General features: G+C 43.9%; 7 protein-coding genes across 9 annotated transcripts; 3 read left to right on the forward strand and 4 right to left on the reverse strand.

Annotated features, from left to right (window-relative positions):
• Nucleotides 1–236: 236 nt before the first annotated feature.
• Nucleotides 237–2,222, reverse strand: LOC120458058 (tenascin-X). The gene is made up of 3 exons (XM_039645568.1): nucleotides 1,641–2,222; nucleotides 858–1,421; nucleotides 237–773 (listed from the first exon to the last, which is right to left on the reverse strand). Exons 1-3 carry the CDS (start codon nucleotides 1,928–1,930, stop codon nucleotides 281–283), a joined length of 1,347 nt encoding a protein of 448 aa, XP_039501502.1. The 5' UTR covers nucleotides 1,931–2,222; the 3' UTR covers nucleotides 237–280.
• Nucleotides 2,223–2,535: 313 nt separating this feature from the next.
• LOC120458062 (tenascin) lies at nucleotides 2,536–4,002 on the forward strand. Of its 2 annotated transcripts, none has more exons than XM_039645574.2 (3): nucleotides 2,536–2,908; nucleotides 3,152–3,694; nucleotides 3,754–4,002. In XM_039645574.2, the coding sequence occupies exons 1-3, from the start codon at nucleotides 2,601–2,603 to the stop codon at nucleotides 3,848–3,850; spliced, it is 948 nt and encodes a 315-aa protein (XP_039501508.1). In that variant the 5' UTR covers nucleotides 2,536–2,600; the 3' UTR covers nucleotides 3,851–4,002. The 2 variants fall into 2 exon arrangements, with proteins under 2 accessions (XP_039501508.1, XP_043861576.1); XM_044005641.1 differs by having other exon boundaries at nucleotides 2,539–2,912.
• Nucleotides 4,003–4,110: 108 nt separating this feature from the next.
• On the reverse strand, nucleotides 4,111–4,947 carry LOC120458067. The gene is made up of 2 exons (XM_039645578.1): nucleotides 4,797–4,947; nucleotides 4,111–4,625 (listed from the first exon to the last, which is right to left on the reverse strand). Exons 1-2 carry the CDS (start codon nucleotides 4,917–4,919, stop codon nucleotides 4,251–4,253), a joined length of 498 nt encoding a protein of 165 aa, XP_039501512.1. The 5' UTR covers nucleotides 4,920–4,947; the 3' UTR covers nucleotides 4,111–4,250.
• Nucleotides 4,948–7,276: 2,329 nt separating this feature from the next.
• LOC120444128 (von Willebrand factor D and EGF domain-containing protein-like) lies at nucleotides 7,277–7,813 on the reverse strand (the record flags this gene model as incomplete). Its single annotated transcript, XM_039623691.2, has 1 exon — nucleotides 7,277–7,813. A coding segment is annotated over one exon (537 nt), but the record flags the coding sequence as incomplete, so codon positions are not given.
• A 1,905-nt stretch (nucleotides 7,814–9,718) lies between these two features.
• LOC120458070 (platelet endothelial aggregation receptor 1-like) lies at nucleotides 9,719–13,092 on the reverse strand. Of its 2 annotated transcripts, none has more exons than XM_044005637.1 (2): nucleotides 12,832–13,092; nucleotides 9,719–11,547 (listed from the first exon to the last, which is right to left on the reverse strand). In XM_044005637.1, exons 1-2 carry the CDS (start codon nucleotides 13,042–13,044, stop codon nucleotides 9,802–9,804), a joined length of 1,959 nt encoding a protein of 652 aa, XP_043861572.1. In that variant the 5' UTR covers nucleotides 13,045–13,092; the 3' UTR covers nucleotides 9,719–9,801. The 2 variants fall into 2 exon arrangements, with proteins under 2 accessions (XP_043861572.1, XP_043861573.1); XM_044005638.1 differs by lacking the exon at nucleotides 12,832–13,092 and adding an exon at nucleotides 12,124–12,377.
• Nucleotides 13,093–13,704: 612 nt separating this feature from the next.
• On the forward strand, nucleotides 13,705–15,955 carry LOC120458057 (probable cytochrome P450 28a5). Its single transcript, XM_039645566.2, has 6 exons — nucleotides 13,705–13,936; nucleotides 14,095–14,341; nucleotides 14,405–14,509; nucleotides 14,591–15,137; nucleotides 15,203–15,469; nucleotides 15,586–15,955. The coding sequence occupies exons 1-6, from the start codon at nucleotides 13,749–13,751 to the stop codon at nucleotides 15,747–15,749; spliced, it is 1,518 nt and encodes a 505-aa protein (XP_039501500.1). The 5' UTR covers nucleotides 13,705–13,748; the 3' UTR covers nucleotides 15,750–15,955.
• Nucleotides 15,956–16,612: 657 nt separating this feature from the next.
• On the forward strand, nucleotides 16,613–19,438 carry LOC120458056 (multiple epidermal growth factor-like domains protein 11). The gene is made up of 5 exons (XM_039645565.2): nucleotides 16,613–16,711; nucleotides 16,776–16,878; nucleotides 16,944–16,999; nucleotides 17,068–17,986; nucleotides 18,136–19,438. Exons 1-5 carry the CDS (start codon nucleotides 16,647–16,649, stop codon nucleotides 19,096–19,098), a joined length of 2,106 nt encoding a protein of 701 aa, XP_039501499.1. The 5' UTR covers nucleotides 16,613–16,646; the 3' UTR covers nucleotides 19,099–19,438.
• Nucleotides 19,439–19,497: the final 59 nt, after the last annotated feature.

A 19,497-nucleotide genomic window follows, 5' to 3' on the forward strand; every position in this document is an offset into this window, starting at 1 on the left:
GAAGAAGATAACTATGTGTTCCGTACCCGGTATTCGTGGGGTATATTGACTATGCAGATATACCAAAAATGTAAGACTTATTTAAAAAAAACAACTTTCGAGGGGGTACAAAATCTTCCAGAGATTTTTACTGCCTAAGCGCTAGGCTTGCTTCAAAAAGCAAAACCCCAAGGGATGAAGCCACAAAGAATTTCAGACACGCCTGATAAGACCAACACGTTTTGAGAAATGCATGAGTATTTATTAAGTGAGAGTATTTTGGTAGCCCGGAGCTCTTATCTCAAAGCCACCACATATCGGTGAGTGTGGTCAAGTTGAAGTGCCTGCCCAGCAGCAGATTGAACTCCTGGATGAGCGATGCATTCACCTTGATGGGATTCATGGAGGCGTACGTGGTGACCGTGTCCGGCGACATGCAGCGATCGATGAATCGCGTCATGCCCACCTGGCAGCGGCATCTTCCCATGGCGTTGCACAATCCGTACTCGCATCGCTGGTAGGTGCGTTCCGGTCCCGGGACTATGGCACATCCGCACACATTCGGTGCGATGCACTTGCCGTAGAAACCACATCCACCCACGCAGACCGCCTCGCAACGCTCCCGATTCCGGACGTAGCCCTTGAAGCAGCGGCAGTTTCCCGGCGAGATGCACACCCCATTGTCGCAGTTGTCCCCACAATCCGGCAGGCAGCTCGACGTTCTGTTATCGTAGCGATATCCATTCTGACACACGCACGTCGTTGAGTTTGCACAGAAGCCATTATCGCAGCTCCTAGAAGACAAATTGCATTTACATTCACATTTACATTGAATGAAATCAGCCATAAAATAGACGGCATCTAGTCTTAGTACCCACATATAGCACTCGCTTTGGCAGGAGATGCTGTTATTGCGCTTCTTGTATCCGGGGAAGCACTCGCATTCGTTGGGCCGAACGCAGTGGCCGTATCCGCAGTCAGGAACACACAGGGGCTGGCACCCCAGGGCGGCAGACTCCCTCAGTCCGCGGGCATATCCCTCGGCGCAGGAGCACTTGCCCGGCTCCAAGCAGACCTCGTTGTGGCCACAGGTGGAGTTGCACTGCGGCAGGCAGAAGGTGCGCGATCCGTCCAGCTCGTATCCCTTATCGCATTGGCAGGTGCCATTGAGGTAACAGCGGCCATGCGGACAGCCCAGCGGACAGGTGGGCACACAATTGTTGCGGTAGTTGAGCACAAAGTCCGCGAAGCACTCGCATCTGCCGCCCGCCGTACAGAAGCCGTTTTCCTGACACCGCTCCCCGCAATCCGGGACGCACTGGCTCCAGTCGTATTCATAGCGCCGCCAGCCCTTGCAGCAAATTTCGATCACATTCATGTACTGATTGGTGCTGCTGTTGCCGACGATCTTCACCTCCTTGTCGTACTGGAAGAATACGGCCCTGGGGATTGGATGGTGTGCTTTTTAAACATTTTATCTATCTAACATATATCTAGCATGTTGATGTACAATTGAAATTTGTAAACCATATGATAGCTCGAATCACAATTGTTTATGAGACTTCTGTCTAATAATGGGCAAGGTCGAGACTTCTGTCTAATAATGGGCAAGGTCGAGAATAACCCCTCGATTTAATGGGCTTAGAGTTACACCCACTTACGGCACTTCCCGGTAGCACTTGTCCGGATGCTCCCCCCTCCGGGGCAGCGACAATCCGTTGGGGATTATATACGGTTTCCGTGTGGTGGTCGAGGACGAGAGGCGTCGCTGGAGGGCCTCCTGCTCCCGCAGCAGATCCCGCTGGCGCTGCTCCGCGCGCAGGCGCAGCTGCTCGTCCTTTTGCTGCTGCAGCTGCTGCTCATGGAGTTGCAGCTCCACCGCCTGCAGCACGCAGAGGAACAGGACCAGGAGCACCGAGTGGAGGCACAGAGATCGCTGAAGTGGCGACATCTCAGTGCTGGGGGCAGATTTCTTTGTGCCGCGCTTCCGAGACGCTCAAGTCGCGATTGTTTACTGCTCCGGAGACGGCGCAGTTGGGGCAGCCTCTAATCACAGCCGGAGGCAACGATAAGAGGGCTTCAGTGCTTAATTTGGATCTGGAAGGGGAGTTGCAGAGCTCGCAATGCCAATGTATGTCAAATGAGAACGAGCTTAAGATCGTCTCATGTTTTATGTTCTTTCATTGCTAATTGTAGGACTTGCCTTGTTTTTTCCGGGTGAATAGAGATGGGACACAAAAGAACTTTTTAAAAAACCAACATGAACTGTAAGGTTAGTATAAATTTAGCATATCCAAGTATTAGTTTCATTTTGACGGAGTGCTAGGGTAATGAAATGTGCATTCAGCTAGTTCAAAAATAAAATTATAGAAATAAATTAAAGAATGTTATCCGAAAGAGGTATAAACAAGTCGCAAGACTGAACTATTTCGATTCTCGTGTTTTCAATCCTCTCAGAAACAAACTGAACAAAATTTCTCTCATCTTAGCGTATGCATCGAATATAGCTTTTCTGATAAGAAAACAAAACAAAATCAGTTTTAGTGGCGAAAATTAGTATAATTTTAGCTGGCAAATTGTGAACACCTAGAAAATAGAACAAAATAGTGCGGGTACACAGGATGTGGTTTCGAGATTTGGGGATCCGGCTAAGTTTGTTTCACCTGATGGTGTGTCTGCCCAGTATTCACACAAATGTGCCAAACTATTCGGATCGGTACAACAGGAGGCCCGTATCGCAGGATCCGGGAGTGGGAACCTATGGCCGCGGGTACATGGAAAACAGACAGTTGTCCTATAATCGACCTGGACCAGCCAATTTCCAAGATCCCAGAAGTGTGGAGCTGCAACCGAAGCGACGGGAGTATCTCATTCGATCCCATGAAACGCAATCCGATAGAGGGCAGCACAAATGCCGCATTTGGGTGCCGTACGTATGTTAGACACACTGAAACCACGTTGACTGTTGTGTATATACATATATGTTTTTATACATATATATATTTGCGAAAAATACTTGTATTTTATTTTAAAAAGAACTATATTTCCTTCCGGGAATACGATATCACAAGCTTTATCTGTCTTAACCGCCAAAATTCAAAAACATTGATAAAAAATTGAGCAAAATATAGTGAACTAAGTCCAAACATATTCGTTTTCGACATCTGAGCAGCCCCGATACGGTGGAGAAGTACCAGTACCCCAGCGTCATCCAGACGGACCAGGCCAACCGGCTGTCCCTGATCGAGGTCTGCTGCACCGGATACTCGGCCAGCCGGCTGATGGGCGTGACCGTGTGCCGGGCGCAATGTGGCTGCCAGAACGGGAGCTGCAAGATTCCGGGGGAGTGCGAGTGCTATGATGGCTTTGTGCGGAACGACAACGGCGACTGTGTGTTTGCCTGCCCGCTGGGCTGCCAGAATGGTCAGTGCTACTTGGACGGCAGCTGCCAGTGTGATCCGGGCTACAAGCTGGACGAGACGCGCCGCTTCTGCCGCCCGATCTGCAGCAGTGGCTGTGGCAGCAGTCCGCGACACAACTGCACCGAACCGGAGGTCTGTGGCTGCTCCAAGGGCTACCAGCTGACCGACGACGGATGCCAGCCCGTCTGCGAACCGGACTGTGGAATCGGCGGACTCTGCAAGGACAACAACCTGTGCGACTGCGCACCTGGTTACAACCTGAGGGATGGCGTCTGCCAGGCCGATTGCTATCAGTAAGCTGGAATCCTCGTGCTGGGTATACCAGATTAATGTCAATCTCTATTCGCTGCAGGAAGTGCAACAATGGCGTGTGTGTCAGCCGAAACCGATGTATATGCGATCCGGGATATGCCTACCATGAGCAATCGACCATGTGCGTTCCGGTATAGACATTTCAAAGTGTGGTTGATTTTTATGCCGCAATCCCTTTGGTTTAGATCCACACTCATCCCAAAACTTTCGTGAACAAACACATTTTCAGATTGATATGAAAAAGAAATCAAACAATAATAAAGCACTTAATATCTTAAAATTATTTAAATTGGCTAGATAAGCTCATTTTAATTCCATTGTGATAACTTGGTTCTATTTCGCTTAAAGGAAATAAATGCTTTATTCGAGATGAAACTTTTTAGGCGTTTATCAGAACAGATGAGTCGTGTTTATTTTTAGTTTTTAAAGACTCATGACAAAGCCATAATAGATTGAAATTTGTTTTTAAAGTGAGTTATACATTACATCTTTTTTTTAGAAAATATTATTTAAATACAAATCGTTAGTAATTCGTTTTTAAGCTGATTCAAGCTGGTAACTGGTATTACCAAAATATATAGTAGTTTTAGCAGGGCTGCATTGCTCTTTTACAGTATAAGAACCATGGCGGCGTACAATATAGTATATCACCCCTGCTAAAATAGCCAAAATAGCTAAAGTGACGCAAATCCAGATGACAGTTTTGCTAGAATCTGAATTTTTTAGGTTAAGTTCGTCATATGCAAGCATCTTCGGTGTCGTGGAAAAGTCAGGTGATGAACTTTCACTGACTGAGCTTTCCTCTGTACTTCCTTCAGTAGATGTATCCCAAGTGGATTCGGGTTGGGTTGTGGTTGAATCTGTTGTCGTTATGGTAGTTGAGGTTGAACTGGTGCTCGGAAATAGAGATTCCTAAAAAGGTAGGTTTATTGTGACTTTTTGAAGTTGAAATTTAGCTTTTTTTAGCTCAATACTTATTAAACTTAATTTTTATAATTAATTGTATATCACTTATATATACCCTTTGACGCCTTGGCATAACAATTTATTTTTATAGATTTTACGGATAAAACAATTTCTTACATTTTGTGGTTTTGGACGAATAGTGGTGGTGAACTTGTGGTGGCCATGGCTTGAATGGTAAGCTAAGGAACTGTTAATAGTGATTAGTGCCACGCAAACGAATGTCAATTGAAAATTATGCATATTAGCGACTTGTGACTTATTAGTTTCAACTGTTCTGCTCAGTGCCAAAATATGAACTAAGCTTTGAAGTTTCGGGTTCCTTCTGCGGAGCGCGCTTTATACCCTTTATAAGTAAGGTCTAGGGGTATATCCAATTGGATGAAAAATAGGTAACAAGTGTTTTCATTTATTATTTATTTTGTTTTATAAAAGTAGAAAGATTATTTATTATTATAATTTTATATTCACTATATTCCACTAAAAGTAGTTTTCTCTATGTATATACAAAAGTGGGTTGCATATGTGTGAGATTTATATTATGAATTTACTGTACAAAACTCCCTCATAAAAACAAAAAGTCCAGTAAGTAATTTTACTAGTTCTCGTACGTTCTACATGCATGTACATATGTATGTATCAGAGGTCTCAAATGATTTGTAGCTCATGTGACTCAGTAACTTCACTGTGTTACTCAACACATTTCCTGTGAGCAATGTTTATCCCTAATTATATAGATGTATTTTCTTCCCCGCAAAGGATAGGAATTTCCGTTGCTCATAGTTTTTATTCAGATAGCTTATCGGCAGTGTCTCTGAGTGCAGCTTCTGTGCGAAGGGAAACTACAAGGAATTAGGGATGTAAAAAATTTATTAAAACATCGATATTTTTTAATAAAAATAAGTTTTTTGTTACTTGCACAAAAACACCCGGGTGCCTGCTGTGCAATAAAGTTTAGGGTGAGTGACGCACAAGCAACGATCGGCCGAAGGTCATTCTGTATTCATAAAATTTGTATGGGTGGAAGCGAGATGGTCTCAGAAATGAGGATGAAAGAGAACACCCAAGAAAAAGGTGGTGCACATGTTGTTGCGTTTTGATGTTTCCAATGCCTTAACAAAAAACCATCTTAAATATTATTAAATAGTTTTTATACTTAATTAACATATTATATATGTGCTCTTCTCTGCGCTTCTCAAAAGTCCTACCTAAGCAAACAACTTGTTCGATGTTTTTTTGAAATACTAATTGTGAGTGAGCGGTGCTATGATTTTATGTGTCAGCATATGTAGTTTCTTTATGTATTACTTGTTAGGGTCGTTTTTTGTGCTCTGTTTTACCCCCTTCTCTGTGTTTCAAGAATAGCCTAATTTCTAAAAAAAAAATAATCGCATACTTGCGACTACATTAGTAGCTTATTGGAGAATGCGTAGTTAACGTAAGGACAAATGAAAAGGTTTCGTAAAAAATAAAATTATGAATAGAACTCACTCAGTTGCCAATCAACGTAAGGGAAAAATGATCTTTTGGAGCATATTATGTGACATTTTAAAGGAAGATGAATCTGTTCTGGACGGATGGCTGGCTGTTCTGCAGTATATGGCGGAGAGTTCTCAAATTTATACAAAATCACACTTCCAATTTATCTCGCCATAAATGTTGCCTAACGAACTTATCTCGCCATAAATGTTGACCAACGAATTTTGAAATTGTTTCAGGAAGCGTCAAGAAAGAAGCCACTAAAAAAAGCACCCAATGCGTTGTGCGAGATTGTCGGCCGTTTTCTGCAGTAACCAGAGCCAGATTTAAAAACTTGGTAGAGTTTTTCCTAAAAATCGGCGCAGTCTATGGGGACCAAATAGACGTCCTACCTGATCCAACAATATTAAGTCGAAAGTCGGATGCAGAAGATATGGGGACTGTGATCTCGACGTAGATAAAATAAGCTGTGGATAGTGGAGGAGCCAGTGCGAACGTCGACATGTGCACTGACGAGTATGTCCAAAGAAACTTTTTGGGCATCACTTTCCATTATGAAAAAGACTCCAAACTTTGTGATTTAATCTTGGGACTTAAATCGATAGATTTTTAAAAATCGGCTGCCGAAAACAATAAAGTGCTTATTTTCGGATTTTCGGATTTTCCAATGTTGGGAACATTGATAATGTTAAGTTTGTGACTGACAGAGGAGCAAATATTAAGAAGGCTTTAGAGGGCAACACCCTTTAAAATTGTAGCAGTCACCTGTTGTCAAATGTTTTAAAAAAAATCTTTTGACGAGGCCATTGAACTCAACAAGATAAAAAAAGATTTTTCAAAAAGGCAAATTCGCCTGATTCGGAGTGCTCCTGTACACTTGCTTGTGTTCTTGCCAAGAGCAAAATAAAAAGTAATACGCTTTAAGATAATGAAATTATCAGGGTTGTCTTTGGCAACAATTAGTGTTGTAAGACGTTCTTGGTGAATGACAAAGCTTAAGACAAGCCTATATAAAGAGTTGCCGGACTGATCCTCAGTCGTATTAAAATTCGAAAATTTAACGGTCCGCAAAATTGCTACCCTTACGCAATGAAATTTATTAAATTTTTTACTGAAAGTAATTAAACAATTCTGGTTTGGGACTCGCCGACGGGCTGACACATGGAAGTGACAGGATTTGTGTTATTGGGTTGATAGCCGTCGTGGCATATACAAATATTGGGGCCAACGCAGTCTCCGTTGCTGCAGCCACTGTCGCAAATCGGATCGCAAACGTGTTGGGAGTTGTTCTGGAAACGATATCCAGGATCGCAGGAACAGGTTTCTGGGCTGGTGCATCGAGCGTTTTCCCCACACTTGGGCGAACAAACGGCATGGCAGGCGGTCCCGCCTTCCATTTTCTCGTACCCGGGTTCACATTCGCATTTTCCGGGCTCTGAGCAAAAGCTATGGTGTCCACATTCCTCTCGGCAAACAGGAAGGCAATTGTCGCTGCTAGAAGCTCGATTGTAGCCATTTTGGCAGCTACAGACTCCGGGTTGATCGCAAAACTCGTTTTTTCCGCATCCCGCCGGACAAATTGGTTGGCAGTCGGAGTGGGAGATGAGCAGAAACCATGTGCAGGACACTTCTTCATGCAGACAGGTTGACAGTTCGGAATGGATCCCTTGTAGCCGTCACAGCAAACGTCTCTCACTTCAGTTTTATAGGCAATCTTTAAAATAAAATTGAAACTTCCACACTCGCACAAGCTGAGTAACGGGTACCTTATAGTCGAGGAGCACGACTATAGTTTTTTTTGTTTTAAAGAGGCTAGTTCCTCATTTATCTTTTATCGATAGATTTGTATTTACCTCATTTTGTGTGTAATACTCCGTGCGGTATTTCGTCTGCCAACCTCTCCAGAAAGAGCGTTGCTAGTAAGGTACTGTACTACTCCTGAGGACATTTCTCGTGTAAGAAACCACCTGCTGACGTGGACGTGATTTGTACATTTCATGTAAGCAATAATTATTTATACAAAAATATTTCCAGAATAATGAGAAATAAATTTTAAATATAATAAATACGCAAATTGCTTAGATAATGAATTAGTTTTTTCCTTATTCGGAAAAGAATTGTTAGCATGGTTAACTGCAGTTGACATAGTGACGAACAAACTATACATACTACTATATATGGTATATGTTGAAGACGTGGGTCGGTCATTAATGTTTCGTTTGTCTTTCACAGCGCAGCGAGTCGCCGTGGTATCGGTATCACATTATCAGTTCTTCTTTTCTCTACGGAGGGCAAGCTCGAACTGCATCTGCTATTCTCTATTTCAATTCTTCTCTGGCTAACATTGCGCCATGCTCCACAGTGATTTCGCTCTCCCTTCCCACCGCTCTCTCATTCGAAATCTGTCTTTTTCATTCCCTTTGATCTTCGTTTATTTTCATAACGGTTACACTGAGAAACTTACAATTAATAATCAATTTTAGTAATTTAAAATATTTCTTCCTGACTATAAGTTCACCTAGTGTTATCTAACTCAACATAAAGTTCATTGTACTTCATTATTCATAATTTCATCAAATTTCACACATTACATTAATTTCATAAATACATTTTTATTTGTTTATTTTTGTTGAACACACGATTTTTTCTTTGGAAGTGATTCTGCTTAATTTCTCTCAGTATGTTTCAGTGCATCATATCCAATTAAAATATTAATACAAATAGAACTCACTCAATACTCAAAACGTATTTAAATAAACTTTAAAACTGAATTTCTCTAAAAATATACATATTTAAATTAGGTTAAGTTAAATAATATAGAAAAATATAGTTAAATAATACACAAGTGATATTACTGCATTTAATATGACCTTTAGTTAGGCGACCAAAGCTAAGCTTAAAGTTCTCATAGTTTCTCTGTCAGGAGCATACTTTCAGGATGTTTTAATATAATTGCTTCAGTGACCACTACAATTTAGTTCACGATAGCCAACACAAAATCTGTTGCTGCCTACTTTCTTTTTATTACCTTTACTTCTATCATTTAATGAATTGTATCCCTTACTATCCACTTTGAACGGTTGTATTATTGTCTATTAAAGGGATATCCCGTGGCTAAACGCTACTTGGCAAATATGTATTTTAGTTTTGATTTGAAACTACCAATTGAGTCAAGCAATAAATTACCAATAATATAAATATCGAACCTGTTGATCTCTAACATTGAAAAACATTTTGTCCAATTATCATATCATAATTTTGAGGCAGCTCTAATCTATTACGAAAAATAATAACTCAATGTTAAATTAAGAAATTTATACGGTGCCAGAATTTCCAAATTGCTCTGACAACCTTGTCGCATATGACTCTTAAAACTACAAGATTAACTATGCACCTGTTAAATTCACAAAATCTAGCCAGAAATACAGTTCTACGGATGGGAACGTTTTGAGCGTGTTCACCAACGTCACGGGCTTACCTTTTTTACTTGTCTTTATACGATTTGTTGGAGAAAAATTTCCAAAAATTTCGTTTGTGTTCTTGCCGAGATCAAAATAAAAAGTAATTCGCTTTAAAAATTATATTTATTACAATTTTTTTGAAAGTGTAAGTGTAAAGTAAATGAGTAATTTTGTTTGGGTACAAATTATTCCAAATCACTTTCATAGATGGCTTGTTCGACTTCAATGTTTTGCCTGAAGGTAGAACGTCGATAGTACTTCGTGCCAACAATTGCGACGGCCACACCAAGGATCATTCCAGCGCAGGAGCCCATAATAACCATCCACTTCTGGGACGATTCAGTTCGCTCAGGAATCCGTGCCTCAGCCTCCGATTTTGGCTTCTTCGCTTGCAACATGTGGCAGACGTAACGCGAATTCTCACCGCTGTAGTCCACGCTACTATCCTCTTGGCACACCAGCTGGCCACTCGGCAGATCGCAGTGGCAATTATCCAAATCGAGGCACGGCTGGTCCTGGGGATCCACGCAGACCTTGGCGCACTTGGCCGTATTGAAAGTGCCCATCCCATCATATTCAATCCAGCACATGCAACCGGCAGTGCAATTTGAGTGGGGTACCTCGCTGGATGGTGTCTCTATTGCATTAGGTGTTGTTATGGAGTGTGGGTCCAGATCGGCAGTTGAGGTTTGGGAATCTTCAGTCGTGGTGCTGTATTCGTTGGAGTCTGTCGTGGTTTGGGACTCGCAGACTCCGTTGACTTTCTCGTAGCCTATACTGCACTGGCAGTTGTTCGGCGCCACACAGTCTCCGAACTTGCAGTCTTCGCAGACGGGCTGACACATGGAAGTGACAGGATTTGTGTTATTGGGTTGATAGCCGTCGTGGCATATACAAATATTGGGGGCAACGCAGTCTCCGTTGCTGCAGCCACTGTCGCAAATCGGATCGCAAATGTGGTGGGAGTTGTTCTGGAAACGATATCCCGGATCGCAGGAACAGGTTTCTGGGCTGGTGCACTTGCCATGAATACAGTTTAGGCTGCATTGTGGCTCACAAACTTGATTGGGACCCATTAGGTAACCAATATTGCATACACACGTCTCTGGGGAAAAGCAAAAGCCATTGGAGCATCCCTTGCTGCACTTGGGTTCGCATTTTTTGTCCGCCCCAGGCGATTCATAGCCCGAAAAGCACTCGCACTGGTTTGGCGCCACACAGTGTCCGTACTCGGGGCAGTTTTCCTCGCAATGCGGCTGGCATCGATCATCTCTCATCACGTAACCTGGCTTGCAGACACAAACGCCTGGACTCATGCAAATTCCGTTCTCCGGACAAGTGGAGCACTCAGGTCGGCAATTGGTGCCTCCTTCGTCACCGGCATATCCATTGTCACACTCGCACATTCCTGGCCTCACACATCGGCTGTTTTTGCCACAATCTTCCTGGCAGAATGGCAAGCAATTGCCATTTGCATCGGCCTTGTATCCATCTAGACAGGTGCACAGTTGTGGCTCCTGGCATCGAGCGTTTTCCCCACACTTGGGCGAACAAACGGCAAGGCAGGCGGTCCCGCCTTCCATTTTCTCGTACCCAGGTTCACATTCGCATTTTCCGGGCTCCGAGCAAAAGCTATGGTGTCCACATTCCTCTCGGCAAACCGGAAGGCAATTGTCGCTGCTAGAAGCTCGATTGTAGCCATTTTGGCAGCTACAGACTCCGGGTTGATCGCAAAACTCGTTTTTTCCGCATCCCGCCGGACAATTTGGTTGGCAGTCGGATCCGCCGTAGCCCGTGTGGCAACTGCAAGTATTGGGAGATGAGCAGAAACCATGTGCAGGACACTTCTTCATGCAGACAGGTTGACAGTTCGGAATGGATCCCTTGTAGCCGTCACAGCAAACGTGTCTCACTTCAGTTCTATAGGCAATCTGAAGAGCGAGAGAAATAACCTCTTTAAAGTTAAATTGAAACTGCATAGTCAGCGAAGCTATAAATACTATAAATTATAAGTTCGAATTACCTCATCTTCGTAGGCAAATTGATGCCTGTACCTAGTCACCCCACCATGAAAACTGCGCTGTTGAAACGGAACCAACTTATTCCTAAGAACCTTATGGGTATACTGAATCCTTTCCGGTGACTGCAAACATTTTGAACATGTAACAAGGCCAAACTTGTGCCCAAGGACAATGCCAGACACACAAAATGCAGTGAAAAGGAGTAATGCATGAGTAATGTTACTCAAATCGTCCCCAGAAGTACATATGTATATTCACTATCTTAAGCAACCAGTCTGTCCGATGAAATAAACAGAACTGTGCCCTCAATTTTTTCTGATTTTGTTTTCTCTTTAATTTGAATGAATTCCAGATTACGAGCATCTCCATCTTTAATAAAATATCTCGTTTGCTTTGTACAAATATTAATATATTAAAATTAATTGTATTTTTTGTTTTAAAGAGGCTAGCTCCTCATTTATTTTGTATGAATAGATTTGTGTTTACCTCATCTTGTGTGTAATACTCCGTGCGGTATTTTGTCTCCCGACCTCTCCAGTGATAATACGTTAGGTAAGGTACCGTTCTACTCCTGAGGACATTTCTCGTGTAAGAAACCACCTGCCGACGTGGACAAACATTCATCCGATCGGGTTGAATGAAGTCGACGAGAACAATTAAGTAAGCCAGACACACCCAAAGAGATCGGATGTGTGACATTATGGGAACAGCAGAAACTTATGAAATTCAGCTTTGCTATCTCTGTAAATGACTTCGGCGCAACGTTTCAAATTCAACTGAGCTGCAGCTGCCCATGTGAATTGTTTATAATTATATAAAGATCTCAACCGTTGAGGACTCAATTATCGAGAACTTCAAGAGTATATGTATATGAAAACGGCTCTGCTCAATACCGAAAAGTGAACTAAGCTTTGAACGTCTGTCAGTACGTTAAAACGCCGAGATCACAGGAACTTATAAGCTAAAAAGTTGCATGCAGATTGCCATCGTGCCACGCCCACTCCAACGGTCACAAGCCGCCCAATACTGCTACACCCACAGTATGAAAAAATATGTTGAAATTTTCTCGTCCACACTCGCACTATCTGTGTAACAGGTATCTGATAGTCGAGAAACTCGACTATAGCGTTGTCTCTTGCTTGTTTTAAAGAGGCTAGTTCCTCATTTATCTTTTATCGATAGATTTGTATTTACCTCATTTTGTGTGTAATGCTCCGTGCGGTATTTCGTCTGCCAACCTCTCCAAAAAGAGCGTTCCTCGTAAGGTACCGCTCTACTCTTGTTGACATTTCTCATGTAAGAAACCACGTGCAGACGTGGACAAACATTCATCTGATAGGGTTGAGTGAAGCCGACGAGAACCATTGAATAACTGAGACACACCCAAAGACATCGGATGTGTAACATTATGGAAATAGCAGAAAACTTATGAAATTCAGCTTGGCAATATCTGTAAAAAAGTTCGGCGCGACGTTTCAAATTCAACTGAGCTGCCAGTGTGAATTGTTATATTTTAAATTGCTCGAAGTTCAGCTACATCCGTTGACGATTGGATAATCTAGACCTACATATGTACATAAACAGCTTGCGATTATCTTGGCAATTTTGTATCCTAATATTGCAAACGAATATGTAATCCAAAAACAAAAATGTAATATGTTATACATATGCTGTAATATCATTTACTGAATAAATTTCATCAACCATTATATAGTCGTCAATTACACGCAGACTTAATGGGGATAGTTCAATTACTCTACCTGGTAAATTTCATTTTGGCTGGTCGAGTTGCAACAGCAAATGTTTTTATTTTTTTGTAAAGAACAAGACCGTAAATAAATAATAATTGCTTGATATGAAGATTGACCGCCCGCAATAATGATTAGCTCTTATCATTTATATGTTCGTACTGTTTGCGGTGAAAATGTGAGTAGTTTACTCTCTCTCAGTGCCTCCTGTGTATTGACCACTCAGGTATCTCGGTCATCCCCACTGTTGAATACCTCTCTCAAATTCTATCAGCAGCTACAAATAGAGCAGAATATCTGATTCCGCGACAGACGCCATTTAGAAGTCTACGCGCATGGAAGCAGATTTTAGAGCGGTCGAAAATGGTTCTGATTACTTTGACCCTGGTGTCTTTGGTGGTGGGCCTGCTGTATGCTGTTCTGGTATGGAACTACGACTACTGGAGAAAACGGGGCGTTCCTGGTCCCAAGCCCAAGATATTTTACGGAAACTATCCACACATGTTCACTATGAAGCGGCATTTGATCTACGATCTGAACGATATTTACAGGTGAGCATCACCGCCAAAAAGGCAAAGTGCTATATTTACTACCAAATATCAGATGAACTTGTGTTCACCATCGACTTCACAAACAACCAAAACAAATGACTTAAAACACATTTCAATATTGACGCTTTATTAACATTTAATGTGATTATTGTTTATAGGCAGTATAAGAACAAGTACGATGCTGTGGGCATTTTTGGCGTTCGCTCTCCACAGCTGCTGGTGATCAATCCCGAGCTGGCCCGTCGAGTATTTGTGTCCAACTTCAAGAACTTCCACGACAATGAGATCGCCAAGAACATTGATGAGAAAACCGACTTTATTTTCGCCAGCAACCCGTTCTCGTTAACGGGCGAAAAGTGGAAAGCTCGAAGGGCGGACGTAACTCCTGGGCTTACGATGGGACGGGTGAGTCAGTGCATCCCGAAGTGTCAAGCCCGAAACATACTGATCCATCCAATATAATTACAGATAAAGACAGTCTATCCGGTGACAAACAAGGTGTGCCAGAAGCTGAGCGAGTGGGTGGATAAGCAATTACGCCTGGGCTCCATCGACGGCATCGATGCAAAGCACGTAAGATTCATTGTGATGGCATTGTATTATATGAATATTATATGAATACAAACCTGTTTCGTGCTACTTTGCCATACACAGATGAGTCTCTGCTTTACAACCGAGATGGTCACTGATTGCGTTTTGGGCCTGGGTGCTAAAAGCTTTTCGGATAAGCCCACACCCGTAATGGCGAAAATCAAGGAGCTCTTCAACCAACCCTGGACCTTTATGCTGTTCTTCATAATGACCAGTGCCTTCCCATCGCTGAGTCATTTGCTGAAGCTACGCTTCGTGCCAAAGGATGTGGAACGCTTCTTCGTCGACCTGATGGGCAGTGCGGTGGAGGCACGTCGTGCCCAGTTGGCGGCGGGAAAGCAGTTCGAGCGGTCCGACTTCCTGGACTACATCTTGCAGCTGGGGGAGAAGCGCAACCTGGACAATCGCGAGTTGCTGTCCTATTCCATGACCTTCCTGCTCGATGGATTCGAAACGACGGCCACGGTTTTGGCACACATACTGCTCAATCTGGGTCGTAGTCAGGAGGCACAGAAGGTTCTGCGAGAGGAGATTCGTTCCCATCTGCAGGATGGCGCCATTTGCTTTGAAAAGCTTAATGATTTGCCCTTCCTTGACGCCTGTGTGCAGGGTGAATTAAATCACTTTTCAACCTGCCGGTTTTGTTTCTAACTATATTTACCCTTTTATTGGCAGAAACCATCCGGCTCTTCCCACCCGGATTCATGTCGAACAAACTGTGCACCGAATCCATCGAGATCCCCAACAAGGAAGGTCGCAACTTCGTCGTGGAGAAGGGCACCACTGTGGTTGTTCCTCACTACTGCTTCATGCTGGATGAGGAATTCTTCCCCAATCCTCAGTCCTTCCTGCCTGAGCGATTCATGGAGCCCGATGCTACAAAAACCTTCAGGGAACGAGGTGTCTTCATGGGATTCGGGGACGGACCGCGAGTGTGTATTGGTAAGTAAACTTTCTAGCATTCTATTATAATGTTAATGTCCTAATAGTTCCTACTGTAGATCTTGAACTATGCATAAATTATTATTTTTGTAACATTCCATTATTTTTCTTTTCAGGAATGCGATTTGCGACGGTGCAGATTAAGGCTGCCGTTGTGGAACTGATATCAAAGTTCAATGTCAAGATCAATGCCAAAACCCGCAAAGACAATGATTATGACCCTGTCCAAATACTTAGTAGTCTGCGTGGGGGCATTTGGCTGGACCTTGAAAAGCTTTAGAGATTCAATTACTTAACAACTCCCCTCCGACCGACGAAACTAATCGAAAAGCTGATTGGTGCCGTTCCCCAGTCTATTTTTACAGAATATATGATATGTACACCCAGTGATACATTTAAGCTCGCAATTGGCTGACTTTGTTATTGTTTTCCGTGTATATATATACACATTTTATTGTCTTTATTAAATGTATTCCGCATTTTAAATTGTGTTTTTTGACATCAACATCGGTTTGGAACCAAAACTATAAAGGCGACATAGTAAACTCGTAGTTATTTGGAATTGTGGTGATTGAATATAATGATTGAGGGGATTATAACGTTTTAAATATAAATGATTTTCGGCGGCTTGTCGATATTTAGTTTAGCAAGGGGATGTTAAGGGGTTTTTCTACGGATTGTTCACTTTCAAGTGTTCATCTGTTAACTGACCAGATATGAACCTATAACTTGTAGAATCTCTAGAAATTGCATACATGCTATTATTAAGTTTGGTATTTTCGAAAGCTATCACCAGTAATTTCGATTCAAAATTAGAAACCAGAGATGATAATGATAGCAAATCTGAAGTTCTTTATATGGTACTATAAATTCAATGTTAAGGATCTGAATGCGAGTGGTCGGTCTGCACTTGGACCCGTATCGCAATCTCTGGGGCTATTGCTCTGCCTGCAATTGGGTTCATTAAACACATACGAGCTTAACGCGTGGGTATCTGTCCCACATGAAAGACGATAGAGAGAGGAAAATAATACGTTTAAATGATAAGCGCTTAAGTCCGAGATACTTACCCATGGCATCTATGGAACGTCAATTGGTGATCATTTGTCAAGCGTAACTTAGAGTGAACAGTTGATCGAAGTCGTTTGGTCGAGGACTATTGGGTTTTCATTTTAATATGCTTGTTCTTTTCGTGGTTTTACTGACCAGCCTGCAGGTGCAGGGCTGTGTCAAACAAGCTCAGTAAGTAGACACAATGCTATTTTTAATTCTTTTAATTTCAATTCTGCGGTTTTTTGAACTTAAGGGTGGTTAAAATGCGTGGAACTTTGATAACAATGCGTAAGTACCAGAACTCAGCCAACTGCACCACAAACTGTGGACCCCTGGTAGGGAGAACCAAAACTGAGGTGAGCTATACGTCCACATTCGACAAACTTAAAGGCACTTAAGGACCTTTCTGATTTTTTCACAGACTTACATGGGCTTTACTGATGTCTGCTGCGACGGCTATGTACGCGATGAAAACAAGTAGGAGCCCTAAGAAATATATCAGCTTAATGGATACCCATTAGTACCTAAACTTCTTTCTCTTGCAGCGAGTGTGTGCCAGAGTGCAAGGATTGCGGAGTCGCGGGAAAATGCCTTTCGCCCAACGTGTGTTTATGTGGAAAGGGCTATGCAAGTCGCCGGGATCGGGGTCACTGTGAGCCGGAGTGCAGCGAGTCCTGCGTCAACGGAAGGTGTTCGGCCCCGGATGAGTGTGAATGCCTTCCTGGCCATCGATTCGTGAATGGCTCCCAAACGGCGTGTGAGCCACTTTGTGCGGAGGACTGTGCCAATGGCCGCTGCATGGAGATGGGAAAATGCCAGTGCAACAACGGCTACCAGCGGGATGAAAAGCTTAAGAAATGTGTGCCCATCTGCCAGGATGCCTGCTATCATGGCGAGTGTGTGGCGCCCAACGAGTGTCGCTGCCATCCCGGACATGAGCAGCGCTTGGGTGTGCCGTGGATCTGCGATCCGATCTGCTCGAGCGGCTGCGCCAACGGCTATTGCCAGGGAGCCGAGGTGTGCGCCTGCAAGGTGGGCTATGCCCACAAGGATAACACCCTCGCCTCCGGCTGTGATCCGGTGTGTAATCCGCCCTGCGCGAATGGCACTTGCATCTCACCCGGCCACTGCGCCTGCCCCGCGGGTCACGTGTTCGCCAATGGATCGCGTCACGAGTGTGTTCCCAGCTGCCTTTCCGGCTGCGAGAATGGGTACTGCAGTGCCCCTAATCGCTGTGAGTGCCACGAGGGATTCGTGAAGACCTCGCCGCATCGCTGTACGCCCACATGTGAACCCGTCTGTGGCCAGAACTCCCGCTGCACCGCTCCAGGAACCTGTGCATGCGATGTCGGCTACGTCTTCGTCAACGGCAGCACCACGGAGTGCGAGCCCTTCTGCCCCAGGAACTGCCGGAACGGAATCTGCAGTAGTCCTGGCGTCTGCACGTGCCTAGAAGGGTTTCAGGTGGGTAACAAGTATATAATCCCAGGACTTGCAAACTAAGACCCCAAGGATTCAACGGTTCCTCGCACTTTCAGCTCCTTTGCGAGATATTTTCGCAACACACAGAATACAAAAACTGATTGGTACACCTTTTATCATCTTTTTACCAGGCCCTTCTCTCGTTCTACTGCATACCCATTTGCTCGAGGATCTGCATCCATGGCAGTTGTGTGGCGCCCAACGAGTGTCGCTGCTTCACCGGCTACCGACCAATTCCCAGCCTGGGAGCGCATGTCTGCGAGCCCATCTGCAGCCAGGGATGTGTGCACGGCGTTTGCATCGCCCCAGGAACCTGTCAATGCGATGTGGGCTTTGTCAAACGGTGGGCCACTGGGCCCTGTGAGCCGCACTGTCCACAAAAGTGCGTGAACAGCCACTGCTTGGGATCGGGAGAGTGTCGCTGCTACGAGGGATACAAGCTGAGGCCGGGATCCACGTCCATCTGTGATCCGGAGTGCTCGCCAGGATGCATGAATGGTACCTGCGTGGAGCCCAACAGCTGTGCCTGCTTCGCTGGCTATGAAGACACCAAGGTGCACTACGAGTGTGTGCCCACCTGCCGTCCGAGGTGCGAGAATGGGCGATGCTCCGCTCCAGGACACTGTGAATGCGATCCCGGTCATGTGGTCACCAACTCCAGTGAACCGAACTCATGTCGCCCCCAGTGCAAGGAGGAGTGCATCAATGCCGAGTGCCTTGCGCCGGAGAAGTGCGTCTGCCTACCGGACTACCGATTTTTGCCCGGCAGCAGCACCGAGTGCGAACCGATTTGCTCGAAAGGATGCCCTTCTGGGCAGGAGTGCGTTGCACCAGACACCTGTGAGGGTTTTGAGCCCCGAATTAGTTCCACATATAGCAAACATATAGTTTTCCATTGGGGCATGTTCATCGTAGCCATTTTGCTGTGCTTGGCTCTGGTGATGATTCCCCTCTTGTTGCTCAGGGAAATACAGCGACGTCGTCGTGAAGGCTACAAGCACAGGACCCGGCTCATCGAGAATCCTTCCTATGGAGTTGTGCAGGCAAACAGCGAGGATGCGAACAGCGAGTTGGGCATTGGACTGGGGGATTAACCAAACTAAGTAGATCTGATTTCCACAACCCCTAGAGCAAATAGGAACTTATAATTGCTTCATAGATCGACTTTTATACGACCTTTAAATTTCACGAAGGATTTAAAGTGAAGACGGAAAAATGCAGTTGTATGTGGAAATATTTTAATTTCAATGTTTATGGCTTGGTTTCCTTTACAATCTTCTCATTCGATTAAGTTTTACACCGAAGGATGCTTGGCATCGAAAATAATACACACGTATATAAATATATATATATATATATAGTTAAGCTAAACATTTATGGTTAAAGGTTAAAAACGTAATCTACCGTAATAAATTAGGTAATACTTAATACTCATCGTCAGCTTCAGTTTCTCAAAGTGTTGTTCATATACCAGTTCTGGTTTACTGGTTACT

The sequence above is a fragment of the Drosophila santomea genome, chromosome 2L (assembly GCF_016746245.2).
Source record: "Drosophila santomea strain STO CAGO 1482 chromosome 2L, Prin_Dsan_1.1, whole genome shotgun sequence".
In the NCBI taxonomy this organism is placed as follows: domain Eukaryota; kingdom Metazoa; phylum Arthropoda; class Insecta; order Diptera; family Drosophilidae; genus Drosophila; species Drosophila santomea.

Bases quoted from the DNA above. Each gene is read 5' to 3' on its own strand.
- LOC120458056 (XM_039645565.2), top strand. From the start codon at position 16,647: ATGCTTGTTCTTTTCGTGGTTTTACTGACCAGCCTGCAGGTGCAGGGC. The intron at 16,712-16,775 runs GTAAGTAGACAC...TTTGAACTTAAG, and splicing joins GGCTGTGTCAAACAAGCTCA to GGTGGTTAAAATGCGTGGAA. The intron at 16,879-16,943 runs GTGAGCTATACG...ATTTTTTCACAG, and splicing joins TAGGGAGAACCAAAACTGAG to ACTTACATGGGCTTTACTGA.
- LOC120458058 (XM_039645568.1), bottom strand. From the start codon at position 1,930: ATGTCGCCACTTCAGCGATCTCTGTGCCTCCACTCGGTGCTCCTGGTC. The intron at 1,422-1,640 runs GTAAGTGGGTGT...TCCAATCCCCAG, and splicing joins AAGTGCTACCGGGAAGTGCC to GGCCGTATTCTTCCAGTACG. The intron at 774-857 runs GTGGGTACTAAG...TTTGTCTTCTAG, and splicing joins TGCCAAAGCGAGTGCTATAT to GAGCTGCGATAATGGCTTCT.
- LOC120458062 (XM_039645574.2), top strand. From the start codon at position 2,601: ATGTGGTTTCGAGATTTGGGGATCCGGCTAAGTTTGTTTCACCTGATG. The intron at 2,909-3,151 runs GTACGTATGTTA...ACATCTGAGCAG, and splicing joins AAATGCCGCATTTGGGTGCC to CCCCGATACGGTGGAGAAGT. The intron at 3,695-3,753 runs GTAAGCTGGAAT...TATTCGCTGCAG, and splicing joins TGCCAGGCCGATTGCTATCA to GAAGTGCAACAATGGCGTGT.
- LOC120458067 (XM_039645578.1), bottom strand. From the start codon at position 4,919: ATGCATAATTTTCAATTGACATTCGTTTGCGTGGCACTAATCACTATT. The intron at 4,626-4,796 runs GTAAGAAATTGT...CTACCTTTTTAG, and splicing joins TTCGTCCAAAACCACAAAAT to GAATCTCTATTTCCGAGCAC.
- LOC120458057 (XM_039645566.2), top strand. From the start codon at position 13,749: ATGGTTCTGATTACTTTGACCCTGGTGTCTTTGGTGGTGGGCCTGCTG. The intron at 13,937-14,094 runs GTGAGCATCACC...TATTGTTTATAG, and splicing joins GATCTGAACGATATTTACAG to GCAGTATAAGAACAAGTACG. The intron at 14,342-14,404 runs GTGAGTCAGTGC...ATATAATTACAG, and splicing joins CTGGGCTTACGATGGGACGG to ATAAAGACAGTCTATCCGGT.
- LOC120458070 (XM_044005637.1), bottom strand. From the start codon at position 13,044: ATGTTACACATCCGATGTCTTTGGGTGTGTCTCAGTTATTCAATGGTT. The intron at 11,548-12,831 runs GTAAATACAAAT...CTCGCTCTTCAG, and splicing joins AGCATTACACACAAAATGAG to ATTGCCTATAGAACTGAAGT.